This window comes from Pavona decussata, unplaced genomic scaffold, assembly GCF_977016875.1.
Source record: "Pavona decussata unplaced genomic scaffold, jaPavDecu1.1 SCAFFOLD_40, whole genome shotgun sequence".
In the NCBI taxonomy this organism is placed as follows: domain Eukaryota; kingdom Metazoa; phylum Cnidaria; class Anthozoa; order Scleractinia; family Agariciidae; genus Pavona; species Pavona decussata.
The window spans coordinates 2,822,501-2,842,079 of record NW_028145462.1 but is presented as its reverse complement, the minus strand read 5'-3'; the positions used below and the strand labels follow the sequence as shown (position 1 = coordinate 2,842,079).

The following is a 19,579-nucleotide window of genomic DNA, read 5'->3' as shown; positions in this document are numbered from 1 at the left end:
GCTGCGCAACCTGTAATTACAGTAAGCTACAGAGGAAATAACAGCGCACTTGCTTCATCCAGAAACGATGACAGTCTGCATGTTAGGACAAGAAGCTTAAACAAGAGGAACAAGAAACCTGACAAAGAAAAGGAGAACGTTGCGGCAAACGAAGAGACAAACCATGGTAGGATTAACGTAAAGCAGGCGCGCGCTGATCGACACATTACTAGTATAAACAATGATCACGGAATAGGGAATGTTGACCGAAGTTTAACATACTCTCAACGGCGAACGTATTCTGAAGTTAACAACCAGAGAGAAAAGAACCACAAACAAGAAAGAAACAATCGCAAGGGTGAAAATCCTGTTATCATGAATTCGCAGCATGTTAAGGATTATATTTCGAGTAAAGACATGTTTCATAAAACGGTTAAAGGCGCGCCGAGTTGGAACTGGATACGCGCTCCTTCGCGACAACTTTCTGGTGTTATTCCGAAGCCGAAAGGAAAGAGTCACAACAAAGGCAGGCATAACAAACATTTAGAGGTTGTTCCACCACCCGTGGAGGAACTTATTTTGAGGAGCGACAGTTCCCTTAGAAGGGGGGAAGTCGTACAAAGTTGGAATGCCACAAGGGGATTACATTTTGATGCTGATAACGAGAGAGAAACTTACTGCAATCAAACAAGAAACATTGGTGGTATTAACAACAATTTAATGAACGAACTTGATCAATCGACAGACGTACAAACTGCAAATTCAATTCGCTATTCAGTGCGCTTGTGGTCTGTCGACGCCGTGAACGCGGAAACGGTAGCCGCAAGTGAAAATGAACTGCAAGGCCACAACGAGAACAATGGAAATAACGACAATGGTGCTCCTGCGTCAGTCGCAGAGAACTTAGATGACATCGAGCTTGAGCCAGTAAGCAATGAGACCAACCCGAAAACAAGCCGGTTTTCTCGACTCTTATCGACTGTGGCTAACGCGATGTTGCATATGGTGATGGCCGTAGTGCGGCCGTTTTGTGATTACGTTAAGAAAGAGAGGGAGCGCTTCAACGACATTTACGCAGAAGACACGGAAGCTACGTGTAATGTGGACCCCGAAGTGATAGCGTGTATTCAAGGCGAAGACAGAATACATAATCATCGGTACTGCCCAGACAACTGCACGTTTCGCGTGGCAGCTCCACCAACGTTCTCCGAGGACATGACGGCCCAGTTACACAGCCATGAGATTGTAGGGAGTGACAACCAGCTTCAAGGACATATCAGAAAAGAAACTTGGCATGTCACCTCCAGAGCTTTATGGAGTAAAACTAAAGCATTGGCTGGCCAAATCAAAGGCGCAATTCCAATATTGCTTGGTCGCATTAAATTGGCAGCTGCAGCAGTGAAATCTAAAGTGGTAGTGATTGTCCTACATTTGCACGTAGCTTTCTCTCAAATAATTACTACTCGTTCTCTTGATGTCATCCAGAAGAAAGAAGACGGAGCTACAAGAGTTAAACATACCAATCAAGCAGCATCACCACCTACAGCAAAAGCGGACAAGTCAAGTATCACACAGCCATCACCCCTCAACGCAGGAAGCATTTCACAGCGAGGTCGTCATTCTCAGTCCTCCGATGTGTTACTGAACACATTGGAGAACACTGACCTCTTACCTGCGACAAACAAAAGTAGTGTCGACCTCCGTCCACCAACAAGGGCTTTATCGCGAGACAACAATCGTCCAAAAGAACCACGCTCTCGGAAGGAGAAGTCACAGTTAAAGGACTCGCCGACTGTTGGCCACGCCCGTGCCTCTGGATCCGGTGAGAAACAAGAGAAATTCTCGTCCAAAGGCAAGATGAAGAAAGAAGTGTTGTCAACGTTGACCTCCAAAGTGGATGAGTTTGCTAAAGCTCCAGCTGGTAAAGAGAAGACAAAGAAGGGGGCGAGCTCAGCCTATGTGGATATACAAGCAACGACCACATGCCAGACAACGATTAAGCCCATGCCCCGTTTAATCCCGACGTCATATGTGAAGGCAGCCGCTCGTGCTAGAGTACACGTTAAAGACACGGTATCACCAAGAGTGGGAATTTCCAACCTGGTAACTTCAGCTAAAGGTAACGAAACTTCAAAAGAATCTAAGTCACATGACGGTCACGACAAATCGTCGGCTGAAGTGCAGGATTTCATTGAACATACTGTCTCTCGAGGAAAACGGCGATATAATGATCAGGAAGTGACGTCCTCTGATGTTCAAGCCTCAAAGGCCTTTAGCTCTCTTCAGAGATCCCCTACTGAAGGCATGCATACTACAGTGGAAAGACCAAGGGCTAGCATCAAAAGGAAGGCTGGAAAAGACACGACTTCCGAATCACAGTATGAACCGATTCTGGTGGACCCTCCAAAGCCATTGACCCAAATGCTAGATAACGGTATAGTGGAGCAGCAAGAGATGATGGAGGTGGGCGAGAGTGTGGATCTGCCTTTCATTACACATCCCGAGGCAATGGTAGTAAACAATGAGCCAATCGTAGTGAACGTTTCATTTGAAGAGATGAGAGCAGAATATTATGAGCAACAGGCGTCAGCAACTTCAAACGTAACCGGAGCAGGTGAGTCGATGGAAACGAACGCGCAAGTGGAGAACAAGGAACAATCAGAAACAGTGGAGATGAAAAATGTCCAAGAAAAAGTTTCATCATGGAATTTGTTTTCATTTTCGCTGCCGAACTTCCTTTGGACGCCATTTACCACGCAGTCAGCCGCAGAGGAGATGGAAGTTGTCTCGGATCAAGAATCATTTGCACAGCCAGTCGACGTCGAAATGGACCCAGATGATCAGTCTGTAGAAATGGACATCAGTCCCCCTCAACTCTTTGCGCCATCTGGACAACCACGACCTCAGGCTCAAGTAGCGGCCGGAATGGGGAGACCACAGACAGCATTTGTGTCACCACAGCAAACTATGGACGTCACACAACAAACAGTGGATGGATGTAGGGTAGCGGCCAGTCCTTTCACGAAGCTGACGGATGCCAAGAGGCCATTAGCATCTACTGTGCAAACCCTGAAAGATTCAAATTTGTTGATGAAGATACAAACTCCTAAGCCACTAGTGAATCCGACAGTGCAAGTGATCCAACCAGCTATGCAATCTGTGGCATACTCCGTTGTGCAACCATCAGTGCAACCTATGATGCAGCAAGCTATGCATTCAGTCACACAACAACCAATTCCACAGCTTGTAACGCAGGAAATGATGCAATCAGGTATGCATCCAGTGACGCATGCAGTAATGCAACCATCAGCGCAACCTGTGATGCAACAAGCTATGCAGTCAGTCACACAACAACCAATTCCACAGCCAACGAACCAGGAAATGATGCAATCAACTAAGCATTCAGTTATCCAACCAGCACTGGAACCAGTGATGCAGACAGCTATGCAATCAGTGATGCCTCAGACTATTGCCCAAGCAGAAACAGTCATACATACTAGCAGATCAGTTCCAAGTATCCAGCTTTCCCAAGTAGGTTCTTCTGGTACGGGATCGAAACTGTATGATGCGAGTTCCGAAGGAAGTATGAGAGATGTTCCAACCACTGGACACATTCCATTAACTTCTGAAGTGGCTTGTCAAGGAGTCGATCAAAAATCGATGGTTCAGTTAACCATGGAACAACTACAACTCGTGCCAACTACAGATTATGTCGACTTTTCCGATTCTGAATCAGAGGAGGATTCAGATGAGGAATTTGAGCTGGACTTGGAGACTATTGAGAAGTTTTCTCAGCTGGAAAAATCAGCAGAGCACGATCAATTCATAACAAAACTTTTGGCGGAAAAGGAATCCACTCAATGGCACGACGTCAAGGATTCAGACTCTGATAGTGACGATGATGACAAGCATGAGCGGGTCAGGCTGTTGGACTTCGAAACAATTGACAAGTTTTCAGAATTAAAAGAGGACTCGGACATTTCTCTTGAGCAGGTTGAACGATTCGCCCAATTAATTGCCGAAAAGGAGTCTATTTTCCAACAGTGCAACATGTGACTTTGATAGAGTTCAGATTAAGAAGTTGAACATTTCTATTACTGGAAAAATTAATAGCGGAGAACTATGAAAATCATTTGCTTTAACTGCTACGCTTATTTCACCAAAATGAGATAGTGACTCTTACTACTTTAAAAATACTCAACTGTCGTTTCCATGTTACTTAATGAAAATCTTTTGACACAGAATGCTTTAATATTTTATGTAAATACCCTTTTTATGTATACGTTTACCTCATTATTATTATTATTTTTTTACAAATTGTACAATAAACATTTTTTGCAATTTTGTTGCAGAATATTAGTATTACTTTTACGTTAATGCAAAATGCCTTTAAGCGAACAGCATACTGTTTAGTATGTGATGTTTCGGTAGCAGTGTCTTATTTCCTGATTAAAATTTTTAAATCATATTTTTCTACATACACCGACTTGAAATTAACAGCGAGACTAAATTTAAGAAAAGACACCGTCATTTGCAAATTGTGGTCAAGTTAGATGTTTTCAAGGTTGAAACTTAAGCAAATATTGCTCTGAGATTTCATTTTCAATTAAATATATTTTTAAATATATTTAATTGCAATGTCTTGGTTGTCCACGGTACAGAGCTCATGGCCCCACGATGATTCAGGGAAGCCTTTAAAGATCGAGGTTCACATGAACGTAAGTTCGCAGAAAAAGTTTACGCTAAAGACCCGTGCGACGTTGGCTCTCCATAGTTACGATGTATCCTAAATATTGTTCGAAAGCACCCCTCCCCCTACCTCCACACGCCACCCCAAGATATTTGACTCTAAAATTCTTTGCTAATGAACACTCTCGACAATTACTCTCGACTACAAGACCGTCAAGAGTTAGGTGTTTTGAGCCATTAGTTTAGTATTTCAAGCAAGTAGGCCAAACCGAATCACGTTGTGCTTTTAGTGACCTGGTCTTTGGGTGGAAGCGAGGCTGGAGTTCACTTCGTTTTGATACAAACCTCAATGTTCTTCATATTCAAATGCAAACTAGTTAGCATAAGAACAAAATGATTTTCATATGAAAAGCACTGAAGCTTGTATCAAAACAAAGTCAGGTCAATGAGCCCAGAACTGTGAAATGGGTTACTTTGAAAACGCAAAATTCCACCTCTTTCCGACAATAAGCTTCCTCGAAAGTAAGCTCCTTGCACTGATATAAGCCAAGTGATAAAACCTACTATTTTAACAAAAATTGGGGGATCTACATGAACCGGGCCTCAGAATACTACATCGACATGGAGAAGATTAAGAGATTCGTAAAAACCTGTGGAAAGATTTAACGCAATGCCCTCCTGTTCCAGAGATTAAAATGAACAAAATGCAGTTCTGGTAAAATGTGTTAAACATATTTAGTATTCAGTGACATTTGCTAAATATACACAGTTATATACAAACCACACGTGAAAATGTTTAAATTACACCATTATGCACAACAGTAACATTTCTCTTGCTGTATAACACACACAGTCAACAGACACATCTCGCGCATTTTACAGTCACGTGTCTGTAGTAACATTCACCAGGCGCTCGTGCGTTTGATCGTACGATCCACGCCCTCTCATGACCAGTCTCTGCTCCTCTTCCTGAAGTTGACCGCTGACTATGATGACACACTCGTATTCAACATTGTGCCTGAGAAATTAAACCGTAATTGAATGCTGTTAGTTTACAACGACACAAACAAAAGACCATCCCAGTGTTTTACATTTTGCCTCGTTCTGCGTCACATAAGAGACCTTTAGGTTCTAGCCGAGTATGAATACGACTAAGAGTTTTGCCAATGGACAAAAAGCGTGCGCAAGTGAACCAGTAGACCTGCACTTCTCAAAAGCTCTATTTTCACTAGACCCTGTTAACCTGCAGCTGCATTAGGGTGTTAACGCAACAGGACGGCTGATGTGGTGGGGCGGAAAAGTGTCCTTGTGTGACCAACGTGACGTCCAAGTATTTACGACTCTAGATTGCAACATTCCTACCGCTCGTGGTCTTCACGTTGCAACTGATGAGAGAACACCACTCGAAAATCGCCTAAAAATGTGAAGGTACTAAGATGTCATGTTGGTCACACAACGATAATTCACCGTCCCCTTCTCCCTCAGCCGCCCTGTTGCGTAAGCTCACTACTGTTTTTTAGAGCTGGGAGCATTGTTCTGTTGTCCGTTCCTATGTCCTCTCGACCAACCATGTAAGACGTTGCAAACGGTGCAGGTCGAACCGAGTGAACTTGTGTCACTTAGGCGTGAAAACTAGATAGCCGTCGTCAATTTACTACAAGTTATTGTGTGAACGGCGTAGTGGCGAAAGCAAATCCTCGAAACGTAGGTGATCTCGTCTTTTTGGAATCACAAAAGGGCTTAGCTATCGTTATTCAAAACAACTGCGTCAAGTTCGTCGCTCACAAAGAGTAAAATGAAGCTTTCTGGGATATATCTGTTCTTAGTACTTCGCTAAAAACTTGAAGTCATATCTCGTTATCGTATTCGTACTCGTACTAGAATCTAATGGTCCCCATAGGCTGTCCAGTCTAGAGGTAGCCTTCGCTAACTTACTTTGCTGTGAAGGTAATTTTAAGCGTGGTCTTCGTCCTTGCAATAAGACTCGTGTTAGCCTCAAGGAATCCTTCGGTTGGTGACATGACAAAAACTTGTTGACTGACCGGGGGAAAACGAGGGTCTGTAAAGCAAAAGAGCAAATGAAGATTAGTTAAGCCAACCTTTCCCTTGAGACCACACGCTTTCCACGCCTGCTTACATGAGGGGCGTTAGGCCCTTTGCAGCTAACGGTCACATGGTACAAAATCCACTATGTTGTAGAGCAAGCCACACACTGGGACATCCAAAACAAAGCGACTTCATCCAGTCAAACTTGAATTTTCTTTCTTTTGAATGTCCCAGGGGGTAGCTTGCTCTCCAACATGGTGGATTTTGTACCAGGTGACCGTTAGCTGCAAAGGGCCCATTGAGAGTGCACATAGGGACTTAACGCAACCACGACGGCAACGCCAACAAAAACGTCACTTGAAAATACTAATTCGTGTTACTTGTACCACTTCGCGATTATTCCAATCCTTTCAACCTCTACAATGTGGCCGAACTATCCAGTAACAGAACTGGTGGAAACGGTCTTCAAGTTAGCACAGATAATGAAAATTTACTGTCATGTGCTCACGTTCTCCACAAAACCTTGAATTTGGGCATTTCACGTTGTTGTTTGGCCGAAGATGGCGACGAAATGTATCAAAATTTGTAATGCACGTGCACAGCATTGTTTAGCTCATTAAGCCTTTTCTTTATTGACGTTTTCTTTGCCGTCGGCGTCGTGTTTGCGTAAAGTCCCTAATGACATCAACAACAACAACAATGCGAAAAACTTAACCGTGAGAACTTACTAATACCTCTGACATACAGGTTCAACGTAAACGAATACGTATAACACTGAAAAACATACGAACATGTTTTGCCTTGCTTCACGAACAATTACTAAGCGTTACCTTTCTTAGCGATCCATGACGAGGCGGACTGGGAAGGATTAAACAGCGTCACGTGCATTTCAACAGATTGGCCCACAAGGCACGTGCCAAAGTCCACGAAATCTTCAGACAGGCGGAGAGTAGGAACGGCAATGGAAGCCATGAGTGGAATTAACTGAAAAACAAACAAGCTTCAGTTTTACTTGCTAAAACGTAATTACAAAGAGGATTGGTAAACTTCGAGTAGTGGAACGAGATAGCGCTAGCTTGGGGGAAAATTGCCTCTGCTAAACAACCACCGAACACGAACTATGTTATAGGCCATTTCCGAGTTGCAGTGAACCTCGTTATGAAAGCGAGGCCAAGTAGAAAGCTTTTCATATGAAAATTAGTTTTGTTTGCATATGAATAAAAACTAATTTTCATAACAAAAACTTTGCACTAAGCGTCGCTTTCATAATAAAGTTCAAAGCAACTCGGAAATGGCCTATTCTAAAAGTGTTAAAAGAAAGCTGCTTTTCCAGAAGCCTGAGAAAGGAAGCGAAGTTTCCCCGCGCCATGACTTAGTGGGGGACCTACGGTGATGCCGCGAAACTTTCACTGCTTTTTACCATTAGTGTCACCGTTACAACATCCATTACCTGTGTAGTATTATTTGAAAATTCCACTTTAAGGTCTTGCTTGAAGATCAGTTTTCTGTCTCCGTCCTCGGTTGCGCTGAGCCGTGTACCGTCATCTTCCTCGCGTTCAGCCGATAGCTCGTTCACTTTGCGAACAAGCTCTTCAGACAAGCAGAATCCAACCTTCAACTGACAAAAAAAAAAAAAGGTAAAAAGTAACATAAGGAGTAATCATCCCTTTCCTCCTTAACGCCAACATAGCATTTTGGTGTTCTATACATACAATATGATCCCCATAAACTCGCAACATCAAGGAGTGAAGATCGGTTAGAAACTGGGGAAAAGACTGACAATTTCATAGTGAAACGACTGCCCATAGACTTTACCTAACCTCCTCTAAGGTCCGATTGTGGTACAGGGTAAATCTCGCGAGCCCATCAGTATTAAATGTTCCACTTTTTTATTCAAGAAGTCGGTAAGTCACACTCTAACCTACGTAGCCCAAACGGCCTGAGCTTAACCCGGTTTCTGCAGCGCGAAGTAATTACAAGTATTGTTACTCCTCCCCTGGATGGGATGCTAGTCTATCGCAGGGTTACTCCCAGCAGTATGTCGCCAGTATCCATTTATACACCTGGGTGAAGAGAAACAATGAAGAGCAAAGTTTTTTGTCTAAGGAAACAACACAGCAACGGAGAGACCAACCTGGCCTCGAACCAACGACCCTCCAATCTTCCCATTGTCAGATCGAAAGTCCGACGCGCTAACCACCTCACGGCCACGCTTACACGACTTCAGTAGAAGTCGACTAAGGAAAATCTATCAATACTGTATCTAATATGTCTGTGTGAGTGTATGTCTTGCTGTTGTTTTGAAAGAAAGCACAATTCGCGACTATAGAAATGCGCAAGTACTTTATTACTCCCTCGCGCTTTCGCCTCGAACGGGTGGCCCCCAAAAGCTCGCTCTCTATATTTCACCCTTGTGCCGCGCGTAATATGAAGGCATTTACGTAATGCAACAGCAGACGTTACTATTCAAATACCTCTAAAGTTTTGGCGGGTTTGATTGTGATGTTCCCGGATGCCTGGGACCTAGATGTCTTGGCCGATGGAGGAGGTTCGGTAGATATGATCTTAAAAGGAGCCTTCGCTTCAAACCTCATGGCCAGCGGTGTTTCTGTGGTGTTAGCGAGCACAAACCGATGGACCAGCGGTGTCTCATCACGCAGCTATTGAAGGAAAGTTAGAAAAGAAATAAAAGTGTTAATGATTTACGAGAAAGATTTCCTCGTCATTTTCATAAACTTTTCCTTCGATTGTACTGCCAAAATAGTCCACATACACGAACGCCCAAATGTATTTGCGACAGAAGACCATAGATGCTTCAAAAATGATCCAAACCAATACTTACGGCTAAACGTGCTATTACACATGCGTAACAGAATATTGTTGCCATGGAAGTGTCAAGTCACGGGAACAATGACACGTCATACCAAATTGCTGTCAGATTAATTATAGGAAAAGTAACGAAATTTGGTGGATTTTAATTGGTTTAAACTTGTAAAAAGTTACGAATGTTTTACGTAAGTGCGGGCACTTTCAACATCGCCCCTTCATCCCCATTTTCACGAGGTCGATGAGAATTTATAAAAGGTTGGTTTCTAACGAAACTGCGGTGCTGCATCGGTGGGGAGTAAATACGAATGCTTGGTTTATCAACAGAGTTGATAAGTAAAGCAACTTTGTTGATAAACCAAACCTTCGATGAATATATACTTTTTACCACCTATTCGGCCTTTTAGTGTAAATGCTCGACATAAAATAAAATAAAAATAGTAATAACATGACTATGCAAGAGAATGAAACTAACCAGATCAGACGCCGCTGTGATGAACTCAGTGCCTCTGTCTTCCTCGGTTTCCACAGAAAGCCTGATTGACAAACAAAGAAACAATCCAATATTTAAGCCTTCCAAACTGTGATACAGTGAATTTTGTCATTAACCATCTGGGCACGGTTGTTCGAGAGACAATTAACGCTAATCCACGATTAACGCCCACGTCGCAAATGGAGGTTGGGTGCCCAGGAGCCAGAGGGCCGGCACCACCAACCCAAAACCAGGTAGGTACAACACCCCATGAGCCTGCCCTACCCACAACCCAGCCACGAGCCCCGCCCTCAACCCAACCCCAACCCTAGCACCCGTCACACTGACACTAGAAGCTCAGTGAAAAAATGATATGTAAGTAAGACATAGAACTAACCCTAACCCATACTCAACCCCCAACACCAACCCCAAACAATAACAAACTAACACTACCGGCAAGGAAGGGAGGGAAAGAAAAGCCCAACAAAACGCGCTAAACCAACCACGCCACGAAAAACGCCGAGTAGAGTAAAATTCCGAGCACGTGCAAAGGAGCACGCCTAAACCCCAGGAGAATACCGCTGGCCACGCAACTGCCCGCGGACCTGAACCAGGTCCAAACAGTAATGCAAAACAACAAACGGCCCAAATCTTGATGCTAACGCGCCACCAGTGTTCAAACTATACGCCAATAAACGCTAACGCCACGCTACGCCACGCCACCAGGGAGCAAACTTGCTCAAAGTTCTTTACTAAGTTAAATTACATTTAACCCTATTTAAAAGTTACCTGAGGTTTTCATCTCACTCGTTAAAAATGTTTTAAAAAGCTAGCTTTAAGCTAATGGCAAAAAAAAAAAAGAATAAGCGTAATAGCTGTTAAAGTTCTCTTTTTAAAAGTAATTTGAGAAGACATTTCTGCAAACATTCGCTAACACATGATATATATTGAGACATTTAGTACCCCAATAACTCCTAAAACGTCTTGTGAGGGATTTCATGTCATTGTTGTATGTATTCCTATTCCAGAATAGGGTCAATCGAACGCACCCTAAGTCAAAAGCGTCAACAGCGCTGAGCTATTTTTCCAAAATAAAATTTGCCGCCATCTGACAAACACACATGGCGCATTTTTAATCAGCTAACAAGGATAGCTATGAAAAACAAAAAAAATACTTCAAGTGTTTCCGTGAGTACACCTTGACTTTTTATTTCCCGACTTATTTCTCTTAGGGAGCCTGGGATAGTAAACCCACAAAAACACGCGCGCGCGCGAAAACTCGCCTTCCGCGAGAACTCAAGGCAACTCGTATTAAGATTGAGTCGAACCTGTATTAAGCGGTCACCCTCGGGGAATGGCTAAGTGACCACTTGATACAGGTTGACCGCTTAAGGACGGTGCCTACTTTTGTTTTTGCGGATATACATTCTGCGCATCTCGAGATACTCGGGTTTCCTATAGGTGGTGCCTAATAATATAGGGATATTTTTGCGCGGTTTAAAACTATGCGGAGAAAGTAGAACTTAGCAAGTGCTCTTGGTACCCAAAAAGAAAATTGGGGGTAGCCTTGCATTTTTCAGAGATAATAAAGTTTCAAAATGGAAAAAAACTCCATACATTGCTTTGAATTTTACTGCTTTTTTGAATTATCGTTGCTTAATTATCTCTGGAAATTGCGTGGTTGCCCCCAATTTTCTTTTTGGATTCCAATAGCCCTTGCTTAAATCTGCTTTTTCCGCATAGTCATAAACCACGCAAAAATACTTCGGTATTAGTAGGCACCGTCCTTATTACAGGTTGCACAGAAAACACGTCAGACACAGCAAAAACGACATTTTTCATTCGATTGCAAAAACGTTGACACCCAATGGCTTTATGGGTATAAGTGTACTAAATTTATTTACATAATATTCTATTCTCGTGCGACGGTTGATACACGTGGTGAATGATGGAAACTGTCCAAGCTTTCCTTAAAGTGTAAAGTTGGCCAACAAGACCAATTTTTAAACACTACCCACAAATCCATTAGGTTTCATCGTTCATGGTTTATACTTTTTAGGTGTCAACGTTTTTACAATCGAGTGTATATAATATTTGACAACTTAGGGTACAGTTTATGCACTAAAGCGCTAAAAAAACCACATTCATTTTGGGTAAAGAAAGTTCGGCGATAATTGCCATGACAAAGGAAAGCATGGTATTGAAACGGACGAATACAACATTAACGCCAAGATCGTGCAGCTCGTTAGAAACTACCATATTAAGCGGTTTCCTTTTTGCAAGGTGGCTGTTTAAAACAGACGAAGACAATAGAAACAACTCGTTAGGACTTAGTAAAGGGTGACCGCGACGGCTTAATAGAGGTGACCGTTTAATACAGGTGAGGATTACAGTAATTAAGGGAAGTAATTTTCGGGACTTTGACAACTGACTGATTAATACGGTGCCGCTTAATACAGGTTCGACTGTAGTTTGAGCTAGAGGAATTTTAAAAGATTGAAACCGTTAACGCTGACATCGGCAAACAAGTTATTAGCGCTGAGTAAGCTATTTTCGGCATGGTACTGAAAGGTCAGTGCGCCCACACACTCCATGAATTGGCTCTGATAGCTGCAAAGTTTCAATAAATAAAGAGTCACAAAGACATTATCTCCATCTCTTGAGAAGACAAACAGTAAAAAAGCTTTGCACAAACATACCTCAAGAGTTCCGACATGAATATATGAATAATTACACCACATATTTGGTTAGTTTACTGGTACAGAACGGCCAAAATCAAAATTTATAATCAGCAAATCTGTCGGCTCAAAAGACTCGACATTATCTGTTAAAGTTTTTCGATGACAAGCTCTGACGATGAAGTATAGCGTTCGAAACGTCAGCTTTTTAATCTCTTTGCCGTATCAAAACCAAATATTTGTTTGTACTCCCCCACAGCCGACGCAGCTATACACACAGTTCCTTAGAAACTAACCATGACAATATACCGAACACAGAGGCGAGTTAATTTAAGGCACAAACTATAAACTTGATTATTTTTTTCGAACTCCATTAGGAAAGAAAGCGTGCATGAAATCAAATAATCTGTCCTAATTCGCTAAGCTATTTGGTAACTGCAACTACTTCCCAACTGCAGAATTTTGAGTGACTTGCTTACACAAACAAGGTAACGGAGTTTTAAACAGAGAAGAGCCGGATTAATAAAATTGACTGTTTTTAAAGCAAACATCTGCGCCATGAGCAAACAATTATATTGCTTCAATGAAAATTCTATCGCTTAATTGCCAGCGTTTGACGAGTCGTTTTCGCCTTGGGCACAAACAAAGTAACGCTTGTGCTCTTGAAAGAAGCCAGACGACTTTGGAGGAATAGAACTATTAGCCAGGAAACATGAATACAACGATGAATGGATCAAGCTGCTTCATTCCACTGAATCGTAGAGCAGAAAAAATTGGAACAACCTTTGCTTACTGCCTGATATTCGTTGTTTCTCTGCTTGGGAATTCATTCATCGGAATCATAGTTTACAAAACAAAAGCGTTACGGACACCGATCAACTTTTTTATGGTCAACATGGCCATGTCCGACCTGCTGTATCCAATATTCCTGTTACCGTGGGACCTAACACATTTATACGCGGGCTCTTGGCTTATCAGTGGTTCTCTTGGCCAGGCTTTGTGTAAGTTGGTTCCCTTCTTAGCAGATGTCTCCACTGTAGTATCGATCCAAAGCCTGGTTCTAATCGCAGTGGATCGATTTGGAGCTGTGGTATTTCCTCTCCGTTCCCCACTCATCAGTTTAAAGCGGTGCCCTTTCTTCATTCTCGCCACGTGGATCATCGCGACGGCAGTCTGCTTGCCATATTTATTTGCCTTCAAACTTGTCGAATCCCAAGGACAGTTGGTGTGTGAGCTGCGTTGGAATGAAGCTTTTGGAGAGTCTTCATCCCTCGGGAATTTTTTTCTATCAACCTTCGTTGTATTTTTTTATATCCCCATAACATTGTTAGCCACAATTTACATAATCATCCTCATCAAGCTCAAGACGCAGAAATTTCCAGGCGGATCGTCCGTCAAAACGGAGAAACGACGCAGAAAAAGAAACAGAAGCGTCTTAAAGATGGCCATTGCTATCGTGTTAGGGTTTGTACTATGCTGGGTACCCTTCAGTATTACCACATTGCTTCATTTCTTTGAGTGGGAGGGTGGATGGCCTTGCGGCAATATTCTTTACTTGCGTATCCTCATGCTTATCGCTCGCGTGAATTGTGCCACCAATCCTTGCATCTGTCTAATTTTCAGTCCAAACTATCGTGCAGGTCTTAAAAGACTTGTGAAGTGTTTCAGCGCGGTGCAGAAAAAGTCTTTACAGACAATCCACGTCACGCGTGACCGGAATTTTTGAAATTTGAACGGAGTTTGAAATTTACATGCCAGTTTTCGAACATCGCCAACGAGATTTCAGAGTTCCCATAGAAATTTCCTAGTTTATTGACGGTATAAAGCTATGACGTTTTCTTTACATTACAGCATTAAGTATTTCAAGAATAACAATTGTTCACTTAAGTATTTTGAATCTTTTTTTCCCGTTAATGCGTCTTTTTCGGAAAGATTTGCAGAGAAATGTTCAACATTCCATTCAAATGACGGACATTACAAAGAAGATTCGAATGTTCAGATCATTTCATTCTCGGAAGTACTGGTCACGCGTGACGTGGATCGACTGTAAAGCGTCGCATCATTCCATAGCCAAATGAAATAGTGAGCGGCTCACCGTACTTTTATAACTCCAAGATTACTGAAGTTGTAAAATGGAAAGTAAGGGCCCCGTTTAAAAGGAGAAAAGTTGTCTCGGGAAAGAGGGTCACCCTCCCAGCCGAGTCAACTTCAGCGAGTGTTTATATGAGAAAAAAAAGGTGACCCCTTTGCCCAAGCCAACAGCGCTCGCGCATGCTCTAATTGTCTCGCCTTGACGGAGTTGACCCGGCTGGGCAAGCCAAAGTGTTTATATTGAGAAAAGTTGGCCCGGCTAGGAGGGTGACCCTACCATCGAAAAAGGGTGACCCGGCTAGGCGGGTCACCCTTCCAGCCGAGCCAACTTTTTGTTTCTCATGTAGACGGTTCGCCAAATTTTGTAAGGAAATGTAGGAAAAGTTGGCTCGCCCAGGGTAGCTCGGCGGAGTAGGCGAGTGACCCTCCTACCCGGGACAACTTGTCTCCATATAAACGGGGCCTTAAAGGGAAACTACCACATCCCAAAATGTTTCCTTTGATGTCCGCAACATCACTCGATAACGTCACATCATACGTCATGATTTCTAACGGCGGCCATCTTGAATTCCTCGAATTTTCAAAAGGTTAGCACTCGTTTTCATAACTCCAATTGACTTTTGTCCTTCACATAAAACGACATGAAGTAAAACTCACTTGAAACTTAAGGACGATGCCTACTAATACCGAGGTATTTTTGTGCGGTTCATTACTATGCGTGAAAAGCAGATCTTAGCAAGGCCTATTGGAATCCAAAAAGAAAATTGGGGGTAACCACGCATTTTTCAGAGATAATTAAGCAACAATATCTCTAAAAGGGCGCCAAAATATAAACCATTTTATGGGATTTTTTCCTAAATCGACGCTTAATTTTCTCTGAAAAATGCACGGTTACCACAGATTTTCTCTAGAGATACCAAAGGCATTTGGTAAGTTCTGCTTTCTCCGTATAGTTTTAAACCGCGCAAAAATATTTCCGTATTAGTAGGCACCACCCATAGGAAACCCGAGTATCTCGCGATGCGCAGAACGTATGCGCAGTAACAATAGTAGGCACCGTCCTTAAGCATAAAAGAAGGAAAAAAAAAAAAAGTGTTCCCCTCAAGCCTGAGTCGTTTGCATCATTTTTTCTATCCATAACCACTACACCAACGAGGACTAGACTAGCTTTCAAGGATTGAAATTTTTAACTTATACATACAGCTACCCATCACAATAAATGAAAGCTAACCGTTTTCAAACCTGAGTGCTTAACCCTAAATACTGTAATTTAGTGTAAATTGTTCCCAGAATACAATCGGAAAAGTCGCAAAGTTTGTCGGTTTTTACATGCAATTAAAAGAACTTCAATTAAAGTGTGTATACGACAGAATTTTTTTAATTTGCTTCATGAAATCTTCCTGTTGTTCTCTTATGAAAATCGAAAAAAAAATTCGTTATCGATTTTTCTTCCCCGCGTTTGAGGCGTTTTAAAGTGGCAAATTTCACTTCCGGTTGGGTAGAATATCGCGCAAGACGGGACACTGGGGATAGTAGGCTCTGGCGTCAATACAGGAACGCTTGTCTCGCGATTTCTCTACATGCTACACCTCAGTTTTTTTTTTTTTTTCGTGTGCATAGGAAGAAAACTGTACGTGTGGACGAAAATATTATGAATGGGGCTGGAATAAGTGAGAAATACTACTATTAGTATATACCACACAAGTGAATAGTACTTTTTCGCGCGCGCTGATTGGCTAGCTCGGAGGTGATTAGCCAAGTACTATTCACCTCCGAGCAACCGAAGACAAACAAGATGGCTTCCCGTTTCGCCACGGTTAATTAAGAGGAAATTATTTCGATGAACGAAGAGGCTGTTACAAAAAATACATAAATTGCAACAAAGTTTGGTTTGACGGCATTAAATAGTAAGTTATGTAATCTTTTTAAACCTCATATTCTAGGGCGAAAATGAAAATACAATCCCTTGTTCACAAAAACTGACGAGCACTAAAACTAAAATGAAAACAATGAAACATCTAATATTTTTCAGCATGGCTTCAAAACGAAGACGAATTTCACAGAAAAATTGAAGAAGTGACACTGTAGGAACTAAACAAGTGTCTCCAAAAGTTTTATATGTTTGGCGGGAGATTCTTGTTATTCTATGTCGGTCAGTCACCTTGCTATTTTTTCGCTGAAGTTTTATTTTAGATAGGTTTTCTCGTGTAATTTTGTAAGCATGTATTTTGTGCCCTTTTCTCGGGGCCCAGTGCCACTGCATTAGATGGGGAATACGTTTCGACATATTTTTTGGCCTCTTTTTAAGGGTGGTTGTTAGTGTTTTTTTCGTATCTGGCGTGGCGCAATTCTTAGTTTTTGAACCATTCAATGTATAGTTTATTTTTCAAGTGGAATTTGCAACGATTCACTTAATGCTAGTGCATTAAGTTACATTCTTCAGATGGCTGGTTGACTCATCCTAAATAAACTATTCACATTGAATGTCTCGTGTTAGTGAAGTCAAAATCTTCTTTATATGACAACCAAATTTTCGTGTTTAGCCCCCCTCCCCTCCCCCCCCCCCCCCCCCCGCCGACACAGCACCACAGTTGCTTTAGAAAATAACACAACCCTTCATCCATTTGTTACATAAAACTCGCTTAACTTACAAGGCAGGGTCGATGTTGGCTGTCATGTCTAGGCGGAAGGGTTTTAACTCCACACCATGCAGTCGTTTCACACGCCCAGGTATCTCGAGGACCTATAAAAAAAGTTGGAAGTAGTTAAAGAGAATACAAAGGAAAACACTTCAAAACTGGTGTGCTTCTGCTTTAAAGTTCTCCTGGAATTTTTAAGGTTTGGGAAGTTATATCAAAAAACGTTTTTCAACCCCCTTCTCGGTGTTTGGAAATCTGATGAAACACTCTTCCTTCTGTTTGATATATTACTTCATTCACGGGAAACTTTGTTATTTTTCCAAGAATGCCAAAATGTCTGTCATGAAATCAGTGAAATTTAGACTTATTTCTTATTTGATATGACCTTATACCTGAGGATCTAAGCTCATGTAAGCTGCAGCGTATCCAGTGCACAGTTCACCAGACGGGTTTTCTGTGTGAGGGTAGAAAGACACCTTGGCGGAGGTATGGCCTTTAGCAGGAATCACCTGGAAGCAAAAAAAGATGACATCGCTTGAATGCTGCAATACATGTCATCATTAGTCACGTTGAGAGCGAAGGCACGACAGTTCATCATAAATTGAGGACCCAGCTAATAACGTGAGTTTAGAGGGTTTTGGGCGTAAGAGTTGCTCGAGGCGTAGCCGAAAGCAACTCTAGCTTGAGTGCTCTCCAAACTTCCCAAGTGCATCCGTAACTCGCTCGATATACGCACAGCTAAAAGCATGAACCAATTCTTTTATAATGTAGTGAAAATAAAGTAAATGATTCCTGGAAAACAGTTTTTGTTCCTGATTAATTACAAAATTATCTGTACAAAAACATTTCATTAAACTTCGACAAGCTCTTATAAATATAAATTTCTTACGGTGTTGTCTCTCTGTAAAAAGGTTTTTATAACATAGCGCGCGCATGCTTTCCCATCGGACGTCATCGGACGTCATCGGATGGACACACGGCCGTGCGTGTGTTGCAAAATGTACCATGATGACGCCAATAGGAATTAGATTAGGATGCACACGCGCTTTGTTTTAAAAACTAATGCTAAATTACAAAGTTTAATAGAACGATAGTGGCGAGATAGGTAAAATCACAATTAGTTATAATATACAATAACGAAGGAAAAGAAAAAAGGAAACATAAACGAGAAGTAAAAATAAAAGGGAGAATGGAGGAAGGTAGAAATTAAGAAGGTATTTTTTTCTACTTGTTTGACTACGTGTCTTTGTTAAAAGAAAAGATAAAGAAAATGCATATGGTTCCCTTGATGGTCTAGACAAAGGAAGTCAATAAAAGAAGACCACAACAACAACAACAACAACAACAACAACAATGAAAAAACAAAGTAAAGCCCGTGAAATACCCATGACTCTCTAACCTGTTGACTGGGTGTGACATCAAATGGCCTGTTTGCGCATATTCCATCGTGTTCTCTCAGCTTGACTTGTATGAATGGTTTCTCCTCCTCACGCTGATAACAGTCCTCTTCCTTGACAGCCGGTACCACCTCCTGTCCATCCTTGAACACTGGCAGGGGCTGACCAATGAATACCAACATGTCCAGAAGCTGAGAGTCCTGTGGTAGGATGTTGTATGCTTCCCAGTCTAAGCGAATGTCTGTGAAGAAGAAGACAAGCAATTGGGAAATCACCTGGAGTGAATTATTTAAAGGGGAAGTATCACGCAAATTTGCTGTCAATTCAACACCCAAAAATGTTTGTCTGTCAACAGAAACAACGAAATAATTGTCAGGTTTGTTATAAATCATCACCCCAGTGCAATAAAACTGTCGATTAGTGCCTCTAGCCAGAGACAGAGTAGGCCGAAGAATTGAGATGATTACTTTCGTCTCGTCATTCTAGAATTATTTGACAGCTGATTAAAGGTCTTATTTCATCATTCTTAACAAAAAATATCAAAAAACCCATGATACGTCCCCTTTAAGGAAGTGAAAACGGTACGATTTTCAAACCGGTACAAGTTCGTCTCGGTTCTCACATGTGGTTCTACATCTGTTCGGATGATACTGGTCAAAAATGTCACGTCGGTATGAGTCGCACCGGTGCGCATTCACCCGGTAGCTTCACTTGATCTAGAATCTCATTCTGGTACGAAAACCAATCACATAAAGGCGGTAT

General features: G+C 42.0%; 2 protein-coding genes across 3 annotated transcripts in view; one reads left to right on the top strand and one right to left on the bottom strand.

The window, feature by feature from the left end:
- Positions 1-5,378: 5,378 nt before the first annotated feature.
- LOC146483207 (deleted in lung and esophageal cancer protein 1-like) overlaps positions 5,379-19,579 on the bottom strand; it is a 43,187-nt gene continuing 28,986 nt past the window's right edge. For both annotated transcript variants that reach the window (XM_085106344.1, XM_085106343.1), the window contains exons 30-38: positions 18,820-19,058; positions 17,813-17,929; positions 17,433-17,524; positions 10,016-10,076; positions 9,189-9,374; positions 8,165-8,332; positions 7,545-7,698; positions 6,604-6,727; positions 5,379-5,686 (exon numbers count right to left, since the gene is read on the bottom strand). In XM_085106344.1, coding sequence (XP_084962470.1) covers positions 5,551-5,686; positions 6,604-6,727; positions 7,545-7,698; positions 8,165-8,332; positions 9,189-9,374; positions 10,016-10,076; positions 17,433-17,524; positions 17,813-17,929; positions 18,820-19,058 — 1,277 coding nt within the window. In that variant the 3' untranslated portion in view covers positions 5,379-5,550. The remainder of the gene's footprint in view (positions 5,687-6,603; positions 6,728-7,544; positions 7,699-8,164; positions 8,333-9,188; positions 9,375-10,015; positions 10,077-17,432; positions 17,525-17,812; positions 17,930-18,819; positions 19,059-19,579) is intronic.
- Positions 12,220-19,579, top strand: part of LOC146483198 (QRFP-like peptide receptor) — a 167,613-nt gene continuing 160,253 nt past the window's right edge. The window contains exon 1 of the mRNA XM_085106413.1: positions 12,220-15,200. Coding sequence (XP_084962539.1) covers positions 13,403-14,416 — 1,014 coding nt within the window. The 5' untranslated portion in view covers positions 12,220-13,402 and the 3' untranslated portion in view covers positions 14,417-15,200. The remainder of the gene's footprint in view (positions 15,201-19,579) is intronic.